General features: G+C 34.4%; 1 protein-coding gene across 1 annotated transcript; it reads right to left on the bottom strand.

The window, feature by feature from the left end:
* Positions 1–5,134: 5,134 nt before the first annotated feature.
* LOC108984122 (desiccation-related protein PCC13-62-like) lies at positions 5,135–6,610 on the bottom strand. Its single transcript, XM_018955956.2, has 3 exons — positions 6,219–6,610; positions 5,730–5,955; positions 5,135–5,641 (listed from the first exon to the last, which is right to left on the bottom strand). Exons 1-3 carry the CDS (start codon positions 6,548–6,550, stop codon positions 5,261–5,263), a joined length of 939 nt encoding a protein of 312 aa, XP_018811501.1. The 5' UTR covers positions 6,551–6,610; the 3' UTR covers positions 5,135–5,260.
* Positions 6,611–12,061: the final 5,451 nt, after the last annotated feature.

Raw genomic sequence — 12,061 nt, 5'->3', positions numbered from 1 at the left:
ATATACTAGTAAAGGGCAAATATGTGTCAGAAAAGCTATTCAAACACGAGGAGAAGAGATCTATTATTTGAGGAAGGTGATTAGGTATACCTCAAAGTTTCTCCAATGAAAGGCGTTAAACGTTTTGGTAAGAAAGGGAAACTTAGTCTGATGTATGTTGATCTTTTTCAAATTCTGGAGATGGTTGGACCTGTTGCTTACCGTATTACCTTGCCAGAATATTTTGGAGAAATTCATAATATTTTCCACGTGTTGTCATTGAATAAGAGCTTTGGACAGCAAGCGTTTCGTTGATCCTGGAAGCATTCAACTCCGACCACTATTTTCTCACCACATTATTCTCGACCTCTTAGCAACCTAATGCACTCAACCCCAGCTCTGATACCACTTGTGGCACCCTTGACCCCTACATGTTATTTTTGTGGAGTTCGTGACACTGAGATGATGACCACACGGATCACGCACCCCAACGACCAGTGCTCAGAGTGTGTATAACATGCAATAAGTGTACAAAAATAATATTCGCAACGGAGAAATAAAAAGGGTCTTTCTTTATTAAGTACCATAATTGTTTCAAAACAGTAAAATAACTTTACAAGAATTATACAGTCATTCGATAGATAAATTAAAGACAGGGAGTAACATAAGGGAAACAAATCCCATAACGCTGAACAATATCTCAGCAACTCAAACCTCTGGCGGAGCTGATCCCACAGGTTCATACTCGGGTTCTGCATCAGATTCTACGGCACCATAAAACAGAATTGTAGGTTAAAACATCACAATAAGATTATGACATCTTAGCAAGTAATTAACCAAAACAAAATCCAATAGATTTAAAAATACATTAATATAATCACGCGTCCCCATACAAAAAAATATTGTAGAAAACAAAACCACATTTTGTTTCCCAAAAATACCCCTTTTAACTATTCACGCCAAAAATCTCATTTTTGTCCAATCATAACCATTATTTTATTATGCATGCACCACGGTCTCCCCTATGGACCGTCCGCATGCCCTGACTCTCATCGTCACACCACGGGTAACGTCCGTGCATGAGACTTCGTAACGAGCGATGTCCAGTTCCGTGCCCAGCGCGTACATGGCCAAGCATCCTTTAACCTCGCCAGCCAAAAGGTCACGAAATCGGTACGAGAGCATTACCGTCTCGTCCATTCCCGTCGTCACCCTGTGACAACTCAGGAGATGTCACGTCAGTCTGTTACACTCCCGAATAACCAGAGGAGCTCCACCGAGATAATGTCCTATCTCGGCTTGGGGTCGTGATACACACGCACCCACATATTTAGTCACAATTCCAAACAGACAACCTGACATCACAACACAATTTATTAAAAACGATAACTATGCATTACAATAGTTTATTGGAATACATTTAAATATCTCATTTACAAATTCACAAAAATACAAAAATACTGTTTAAAAGCAATTACACGCGTAATCTCGCACTCCAATCCGGCCCAAGACCCAATTCCAACAACTCCAATTAACAATTACAATTCGACACTTCAACGGCCCAAGGCCCAATTTCCAATCAAACCCAGCCAGTGTGTTTGAACCCAACCTGTGTGAAGTGATAACCCAACCCGTATAACCCGTATAGCCTGAAGCCCAGCTCGAAGCCCAGCTCGTGCATTAAGTGAACCCAGCCCTTCATTGTTGCTAAACGGCATCATTCCACTTAGAACCCTAGAGTTCCTTCGTTTCCTTCATGCGCCGCACGACTTCTTCCTTCTTCTTCTTCTTTCTTCTTCTTCCTTCTTCTATTTTCTTCTCTTCTGGTTTCTTCTTCTCCTTTCTTGTTCTAGCAGCTGTCGTGAGCCACCTCCCCCTTTCTATGGCAGCTCCGTGTCACTCGGTTGCGGCTCCGAGTACTAGCTATCCAGCTGCCACTCCACGTGGCCCCCTCTTTCACCTCGAGCTCCCATTGTTGTCTCTGTATCTTTCGGCATGTATACTGAAGGCTGCTGTCAACTCGCCGCTTCCCCACGCGACCCTCACTGCCATTTTATCTTCTTCTCCCCGTGTGACACACGGGCACTTACCACCGCCATTCTTGATCTATAAATAGGTCACGGCTTCTACAATAAAGCCTTCCTAGTTCCTCTTCCTTCCTCTCTTGTCTTAGTCATCTTCTTTTTTTGTTGATTTGTATGTTGTTCTATAATTTTTGTGTTGAATCCATGAGCTTGTGAAGCTTTGCTGAGCTCTATTTTGGTTCTAAAATTGTGTATTTCACTCGGTTTCCTTGGTGAAAATACTGACTTGTAGTGAATTGAATTTTTCCACCCGTTTGTAAGTTAGCCAACCCATGTGATAAAAACCATTTTTTTTGGCACTGCTCCATCGCCTTGAGCAACACTTCCTTTCACGTGATCTTTCAGAATTTTCCATCTTCTTGTGTATGTAATTTTCCATCGCGACTCAAGTGATTTAAATTAGCATTATATCTGTTGTTCATTTGTAAACTGTTGATCACCAATGCTAGCTTCTAGAGCATGAACGAGACAGAAGTGCGGAAAAGAGAAAAATCCCATGGAACCGAGCCATCTGATTTGTTGAAAATGGAAGTCAACATGAGAGAAAAAATAAAAGCTCAGAAGATTGCTTGAGCCTTGGTATGCGGCCCCGTGGCTACATGGAATGGATTGAGATTGAGATCAGCTAAGGTTTTATAACATCAAAGTTTTATAGAGTTTTGACGAGGGAAGAGGACACATCCATATGGAATTAGACAGTCAAAAACCCGAAAGAAAGAGAAACCTTAAGTAGATCTTAATTCTGGGTTTTCTTAGAAAATCACATAGGAAAAAGAAATGAATGAGATAATTAAAACAAAACAAAAAAAATGTAGAAAAGGAAAGAGGAGGGGAAAGCGCACCATTTCGTTTGACGTTGCATGACATCCCGAGGTTTAGTTCGCCAAAGGAGCCATTCTCCTTCAAGTACTGACTCAGTAGGCTACACAGAGAAGCTTGCTTTCTCCGACCTCTTCCTAGAAAATTCAAAAAACGCTGACGAGCTCGACATGATTTTAATTTCCCAGAAAAAGCAAGAAAACAAACAACTTGGATGCGAAAGGGGATGAACAAAATAATTAAAAAAACACCCGCACAAGAAAGAAGAATAGCTTTAACATGCAACCGAGAAACCCAAATAAAAACTCCCTCTTGAGAAAAACGAAACTCCTGCAAAAATAAAATTTTAGAATTTTACCCTTTTCTTCATAGGCAACAACAGAGAGACGAGGAATAACAGGAAAAGAATAAAAAAGATTAGGAAAAAATATGATCGGCATCATTTCTTGAAGCTCCTTTCAGAGATCGGCGGTGAGCTTTTGCATGCCTTTGGGTGTGTGAGCAGAAAAATGGAGAGAAACCGGTTGGGGAGAGCAGAGGAGGCATGGGGCGAGAGCAAAAAAACTAAAAAATGGAGAAAAAAATGCAGAGAAAAGAGAGGGGTCTGAGTTGAGAGAGAAACATAGACCGCAACCAAAGAAGATGAAAATCACTCTTATACCAAACGGCAAGCGGTGAAGGCGGTGGGGAAAAAAAACAAAATTCAGAATCTGATAAGAGCGGTGAAAGTAGTGGAAAACAAAAAAAATTAAAAATTAAAAATCACAAGAAATAAGGAGATTCAAAAGGAAATAAGGAGGTTTCGAGAAGCTGAATGATTGATGGTTCTCGCGAAGAAGACAAGAAAAAGCTCTCAAAAGCTTAAGGATGGAAGGCTCTGAAGAAGAAGACAAGAAAACGAATTAGAAATGCACAGAGTGGGAAAACAAGAAGACGAGATCAGGAAGACAACCAACATATATGAGGGATAGAGTGGGAAAGCTCTGTATCTGATTGTATCTGATATCCAATGTACAGTTTGTCCACTAGCCAAACAAGGAAAGCTCCCATTCCCAAATAATACTCTTTTTTTTTTTTTTTTTCTGAATTTCCTTTTGACCTTATACATTGTGATGTTTGGGAACCAATCTCCATCTCACTATTGAAGGTTACAGATTTTTTTTAATTATTGTTGATGAATGTGTATGTGCAAGATAGTTAGAAGTTGCATCCCTAGTAGAAAATTTCATTTGAATGATTAAGACACAATTTCATACAAAAATCAAGAAAACTCATTATGATTATGATACTAAAAATTCTTTGACCCCATTTCAAAATTTTAAAGTAGTCATTCATCAACATAGTTGTGTTGAAACTCCACAACAAAATTCTGTTGTGGAAAGAAGATATCAACACAATAAGAATATAGCTCGAGCCCTACTATTTCAATCTCATATGCCTCTCAAATTTTGCGGTGATGTTGTCCTAATAGCCACTCACATCATTAATAGGCTACCAGCTCCAGTCTTGAAACACAAGTCGCCTTTCGTGACATTATTTCAGCCTTCTCCTTCTTATGTCCATTTGAGAATCTTTAGTTGTGTGTTTTGCTTTTAAATTACAAAGGTCTAAAACCAAATTAGACCCTAGAGCTTGCAAATAATGTATATTCCTTAGATACCATTCTGGTATCAAGAGTTACAAGCTCTTAGATATTGCCACTAATCATTGTTTTATCTCAAGACATGTTGTTTTCCGTGAAAAACCAATTAACGTGATCTACCCCAGCTGATCATCAACTTCACTTGTACTAACACTCAAGTCATAGATAACTTTTGAATTAGAGATTATTTATTGTTACTATTTAATTATGTATTTTGGACAACATTAAATGTTATTGGACCCATTATGAGATCGATTTTCAAGGAAATATGAACAAAATAGCTACTTTCAACGATTCTGGCCGGCCGGTGCATTAATTTTATACACAAATCGATAGGTATTATTACTCATATTAATATATAACATAAAACTTCCAACAAATGGTTTTAAAAATTTGATCATTTTAATTAACGACCGTTTGGTGGGCAACTTTTTCTTTAACCATTTCCTATATGTATATACGCAACGGCAGCAACATTAATACAATTGACATAAATATATATAGTAGGTAGTGTTAAATATTTACTCAGCAAAATATAATATATTGGGATTATTTCTTGATGGCTCGTAATTACAATATTGTAGAAACTACAAACATTAATTTAATGATATATTCCTTTTAACCATCAATTTATTGATTCTTTATTGTAAATTTCAGCTGGTTCCATACCATGCAATGTATAAAACTACCAATTAGAAAGCATCCCAACCCGACCAGAACTATAGGAAGCTCCTAATTAATTAGCTTTGGGAAGAAACCTCTTTGCAATTTCCCCACCTCCACCATTAGGGAAAAACCCACCACGTTTATGCTCACTGCCACTTCCGTACACTATCCTTAATATCTCCGGTGGCGTCCGAGCATATGAAAGAGAATTAGGATCAGCAGCCAGGATGTTACTGTTCGTACGATTCTCTGCTCCAAGCGATAGAGGAACCAGGATGCCTTCGTCTTTGATGCCACACGCGCCCAGCCTGTTCCTAAGCCCTGAGATACGGTTTGTGAATTCGGCCACCGTAAGGTTGTATGGCCGCACAGTTTGGTTGGTTCTCTCGTACAGTAGTGTTCTTATGACCGCATCCTGTCCTGCCTCCACGCTCAGAAGCGAAGCAACCAACTGCGTACCAAAAAGACATATATACTTAGAATTTAATGGATTCATGCCTGTTGCAGAGATCTCCGATAGTGATAGGTAAGACTTTTACACTTCGAGAAGTTGCTTTGCCAAGATTTGGAATGGTGCCAACATAACCCACTAATCCTACATAGGGGATCACATACGATGCTAAGAGATAGCGGTTTGTGTCAGCGTAAGGGTCAAATGGAGGAATCAATTTGAAACCGACTGCATCATCAAATACTTTTGCAAAATTCTGAACGCTGAGGTCGAGCTGTGGTCTTGGAATCCCTCCTATTCTAGTAATTATAGCCCTGAAAAATCATCATCGATCTGTTAAATTAAGAGACATTCTAATCAACTAACAACAGCAATAATTTCATGAATGCATGAAAAAACCGATAATTACATGATGAAAGAAATGGATACCCCTTCATGCACTGCTAATAAAGGGTTTAAGTTTCCAGCAAATCGGAAAAAGGCAAATTAAGGCATCAAACCACAATAAATCTGAGAATACTTTTAAAACTTAACAAGTATCATGTCGTATCAGTGCTTTCTTATTGATAAGTAGTACCTGAGATGACCAACTTCTTGATAACCGAACTCCTCGATTATTCTAGCGACTAAAGGATCTAGTTTGGCCTTCCTAGCACCGATTGGAGGAGGACCACCCTTAGCCAGAGATGGAGCGATGCTGTCAAGTCCACTACCAGTTGCACCACTCAAGAAAAACTCTGCTTCGAGGAACTCAAGATTGAGAGCAAACTGAATCCGGTCAGTATCACCGGCGACGATTGGTTGACAATCGGGAATACCAGCAGTACTGGCCGTGACCACCAGGCTGGGTTTCAGTACTGAAACCAGAAAGATAAGAGCAGTTAAGAAAGCAGTAGGACGTCTGGCCATTGTTTATCGATATCTTAATAAAGCAGCTATAATGATAATGACTAATGAGATGGGTACGCACATGCACGATAGACAAGATACCGGCTTATATAGACATCAATATGCGTTCGACACTTCTCGAAAAAAATGTTTCGAATAGTTATTCTGAAAAGTAAATTTTAATTTTTTATTTATTTTTTTCATATATTTTTTTAATTATCATAAATATTTAAAAAAAATAAAAAAAATTTACAAAATATTAAAAAACACTTTCTTAATTACTAAATAAAAAAAAAAATTCATTCAGGACAATTTTTGACTCCCAAATACAAAATCCAAAACATTAATTTCTACTTGTCAAAAGTGTTCTACTAAGCTCCATGAATTTGCCTTTTCAAAATTTTAATCGAAATTATATTATTTTTTCCTGTAAATATGTTTTAAACTATTTTTAAATATTTAAAAATATACGAATTCACTAATAATTAATTTTTTAATCAATAAAAACATAAAATAAAATATATGAACGTTCAAAATGAAGAGACAAAATTATGACACTAAATAGTATTATCCATTTTCCTATTATTAGTAAGAGAAATAATTTTTATAGTTTTTAGATGTGTAACTCTTGCACTCTCTAAAAAAATAGGTAAATTTAGAAATTATATAAAAAATTATTTTTTTAATAATAAATTTTATATTTTTTAAATAAAATATACGAGATTTATATATTTTAAGAATATATCTAATAGCGTTACTCCTTTAGAAATTAAACAAAAACGAAAAGAAAAAATGGAGCGATCAATATATATGGACGACATAAATGCCTGGTAACGGATAATATTATCAGCTTGTTATAAGAGTGGTTGTACCTATAAGAGCCGTTAAATAAACCAAACTGTTTCGTACGTCGAGATTAATTAAGGTACTAGCTAGCTAGCTAGCTAGAGTAGAAATAATTAAACGGCCGGGTGAGACTTTAAAGTCTGAATCCAACCATTTTGGTTAACAGGTGATCCGACCTGTTTAATCTATTTAATAATTTTTATTTAGTTAACTTGAAAATGACTGATTTAACACATTTCAATCATGTTCAATATTTCGTTTAATTCGTTTGATATAAATAAATGGAGTTGACTTGCATATTTATTTTTTTAATTTAATTAATATTATTTTATATATAATATAATAATAACTATATAAATAATTTATAATTATAATTAGATTCAGCAGATAAAATATTTTATTATCAATATCCAAACTAATAATATATGATAACTAATATTTTCATAAGATAAAATTATATATTAACAAAAAAAATTAATAGTTTGAGATATAATCATGTAGGCAAATACATTAATATCAGATCATGTTCCCAATAATAAAAAAAGACATAAAATTAATCGTCTATAAAATTTAAAAATATAATTTATTCGTGTTATATGGATTGATTGTAGGTCATTTTTTAGATTGATCAGTAATTAACCTGTTTATTAATTATCTTATTGAGTCAATCTGTTTTGACTCAAACATGTTTATATATATCAGATCTTAATCCGTTTATTTTGTATTATATTCGTATCGAGTTTGTGAATCGTATAATATATTGACACTACTAATAAGATAATTTAATTTTAAACTTACATATCTAACAAACCAAATAGTGCCGAGGAGGTGATATATATACAAGGTGTCCGTACCGAAAACTACTCAAATTAATCAATAGTTAGATTTTTATGTCAGGGTCTTGTGTCGTGGTTAGATAAGCCTGTCGTGGTGAAAATCATTTTATAAAAAAGGGTCCAAATATGTAATTTATCGTTCTTATAATGGCAATTAATATACTAGAATTACTATAGTCATAAAGAGGTAGTAGATCCCACAACAATAAATTTATAAATTGATGTAGTTTAATGTGCACATAAAAAAATAAGACTTTTTACGGTGAGTTTATTATGCCTGTTGGAAAAAAAAATTGCCGCAAAAAGCTTTAAATTGCGACGATTTTTATATCATTGCGATCTTTTTACATAAAATTTTGAAACTAGTCTTTTGCAGCGATTTTCACTTTTTACAACGGACATATTCGCCTCAAATACTATATTGGTCTTCTGCAACAATTTTTCATTTTTTGATACTATAAAAACTCGCCGACATATTAAAAACTTATTACGACGATTTGTTAATCGCTGCAATTGCGAAAGTGGTCTTTTGCAATGATTTTTTAACTTTCAAAATCGCCGAAAAAAGTGAAAGATTGGCATTCTATTTTTTATGACGACATTAAATCATCATAAAAGGTATACTACAAGAAACAACAGTTATTGCGCCGATTTTTCATTTGTCAAAAATAAAACTTACTGTAATAATTTTTATTATAAAATAATTTTATTATAAAATAGATCTAACATATCATCTAAAATCATAGTATAATTGATGTAAAACGCTTGTCTAAATATGCAGCATACTACAGTTAACTAACAAATATATTTTCAATATATAGAATTCTCAAATCCCTCCAAGTCTTCTCTCATTAAATATGATAAGAGGCTATGTGCAAGTTTGAGATTGTGGCGGGTAATATAACTTTTAGTTTTAGGGCTTTTAGTTGTGGAGTTTAAGTAATAAGCTTTACTATTAAAAATTATTTATTATTTGGTAACTATATATATATATATCAAAAGTAATTTCAAACACGTTACATTTGTTTGGAAATAATATGAAAAAGGGAAATAATATTTGTAGTTCTAGAATATGTAAGTTTTGTGCCCTCTTTTTGAAAAAATCAGTAAATCTGGGACCTGCATAAAAAAATTATTTTTTAATAGTAGACCACACTTTTCTTTTTAAAGGGAGTGTGCAGAGAGTTGCACACCTTAGGACTATATCTAGTATTACTCATATAAAAAAGAATTTTTTGAAGTAAAAATGACATAAAATGTCATTTGACGTAGTATCGTGCATCTGATATATAAGATCAAAGGGCAAAGATATAATTATCTAAAAGTTGTATGGATATTTTTGTTGTTGTTAAAATTGGAACTACATCTCACATTATTCAAAAAAGCCCATGATGTTTTTCCTTAAAGAAACATTTTAGCTTTTCTTAGACAAAAAAATATTGTAATATATAACAACCAAACAACCTAATTTTATCATTAAAAACCTTTTGAGAATATTTAAACATTTTCTACTACCCCTAATGCAACTCCAAACAGGCCATGCATCCATGATGAAGCTCATGGCTCGCCTTGGCTTTTTTCGACTATAGATATAATTGACACTACAACAGATTTTGGCGTTTGTGATGGAAGAAACTGTCACAAAAAATAAGCAAAATGTCACAAAATGTTTTTTGTGACTGTTTGAGACCATCATAACAACCGTCACTTAAAAGGCGTCATAGAATATTTTATTGTGATGGTTTACTGTTCAATCGTCATAAAATCTTTTTTTATGACGGTTGGAAGTCTTTCGTGAGATGTAACGTTCAAACGTGATAATTTTTTTTGTGACAATTAAAATTCGTCATAGAAAGTAGTGTTCAAACGTATAAACTCACATTCAAAAAATCGACGTTCGTTGTTTTTGCTTCGCAGGAATGATATTTACGTTCGAAAGTAACAATGTTCGAACGTTAACTCGGAGACATTTGAATGTAGCATTCAGATGTTAAAGGAGAAGAGTTTGAACGTAAAAATTTTAACGTTCGAATGTTTGTTTGTTGTTCGCACGTATCTATTCTAATTATTCGAACGTTTAGATTGTTTGTGGGTTGAAACGTCAGAACGTAGTGTCTTACATTCGAGCGTTAAGTCATGGTGTAATATGAAACAATTTGTATGTTTTTTAATAATATAACAACCAAAAATGCCTTATAGAGTTATAAAAATAGACAATAAAAGTTTCTAATAATGATATATTGATCATTTATTCTTCTTTCCTTGCCCACTGCGATCCTGCTGAAGTGACATAATACGTTACATCTGGATTATCATCTCCCTTTGTATTTGCTCTTGGACTTCAATGCGTATTCTCTCGTCGTGGTCCTTTTGTTGCTCTTGGACTTCAATGCATCTCTAAATTGGACTATCGCGATAAGAAAGACTCCAGCTCCTGCTGTCTCGACTTCATCTGCTTTATTTCTTAGTGTGGTGCATTTAAATCTTTAGTAAGATTTTTAACTTCTGAAGTCAAGGTCTTGGAGGATGAACCGACATGCTTGAAAAAATGTCCTAAACCTCTTACCAAACCAGATTTGGTCCTGAGCACTTGTATGAATATGTCTATGTCACTAGGAAATGATTTCTCAGATGCTGATTGGATCTCAATCATTTTTTTCTACAATTATAACAAAAACACACAATAAGTAACATATTAAAATAAATGAGGAATTAAACATAATATGAATTCACATGTTGCATAATTTATTCACAGAAAATAATTTTACTTACATAATTATCTTTAGCGATAGGATGAACCCACTCATTGTGCTCATCAGTGTGAGTAGTAGCATAGACATGAATGAAGGAGAAATTTTCAGAATCATCACATTTCTAACAAAGCCACATTAGTAATTTTAAAAAATAATGTTAATACTTAAATAACAGAATATGATCAAAATGAGTGAGAATTAATAAGTTATTAATTATCATTTTATCGGCAAAACGTTGAAATGACCTTGAGTCAGCGCGATGGTAGATTGTCAAAGCCGTTTTATTATGTACATTGATAGAACTTAAGTGTTGTAGGAGAAATTAATGATGTTAAATATAATATATCAAACCAATATAGATGTAAATAACTTATAGGGAATAAATCTAGAATACCTGATAATCTGAACTTGCAAAAAGATCACAACACTCCTCCAATCGTCTAACTTCATATTTTGAAAAAAGGACTGAAAAACCTATTCCAACGCCTCAAATTTCTTGAAGTGATCATAGCATCATCTCTTGTGACGCCGAAATAATGTAGCCATCAACTCATTCATAGTTCGCGTATCCTCACTGCGGTCAAAATTGAGGTCTAATTCATCTTAAGAAGTGAATGGCATCACAAATATGAAATCAAAGCATCTCTAAAAAAAATTTATGTTCGTATATAAACTCACTAGTACACAACTTTAAATGTGATCCTTGAACTCATTCGGAGCATCTCCCCATGATCGCACATAAAATGGAGAATAAGCTCAAACTAGGCCACTCCTCCAGTGAAGTTATCAGGAAAGTTGACCTTGATTTTTCTATACATTCTATTTCTTTCCAGAGCAAGGCCATGTGTTAAGCCACGTCTACGACGTAACAAGGCATCAGCTAATATTTCTAAAATTATTAAATAAAGTCCCCAAAATATTGAAATATAATTAATTATCAAAAAATTTCTTTACTGGTAGGTATCGTCTAGTTGTCTGTCTCCTGTGTATTAACTTCTTAAGGAGCAGAGTCCTCAGTTGGGGAGTCGTGAACGGGTTCGGGACTTTGGGGAGGAGACACATTTCTTCGTTATCGTTTTGATAGCATTCATGAAAAT

The sequence above is a fragment of the Juglans regia genome, chromosome 11 (assembly GCF_001411555.2).
Source record: "Juglans regia cultivar Chandler chromosome 11, Walnut 2.0, whole genome shotgun sequence".
NCBI lineage: Eukaryota > Viridiplantae > Streptophyta > Magnoliopsida > Fagales > Juglandaceae > Juglans > Juglans regia.
Note: the sequence above shows the minus strand (reverse complement) of the source record. Positions and strands in the feature narration are given on the sequence as shown.

Excerpts from the sequence above, each read along its gene's own strand:
- LOC108984122 (XM_018955956.2), bottom strand. The coding sequence starts at position 6,550 with ATGGCCAGACGTCCTACTGCTTTCTTAACTGCTCTTATCTTTCTGGTT. Across the intron at positions 5,956-6,218 it reads CAAGAAGTTGGTCATCTCAG|GGCTATAATTACTAGAATAG; the intron begins GTACTACTTATC and ends ATGATTTTTCAG. Across the intron at positions 5,642-5,729 it reads GCAAAGCAACTTCTCGAAGT|TTGGTTGCTTCGCTTCTGAG; the intron begins GTAAAAGTCTTA and ends TTTGGTACGCAG.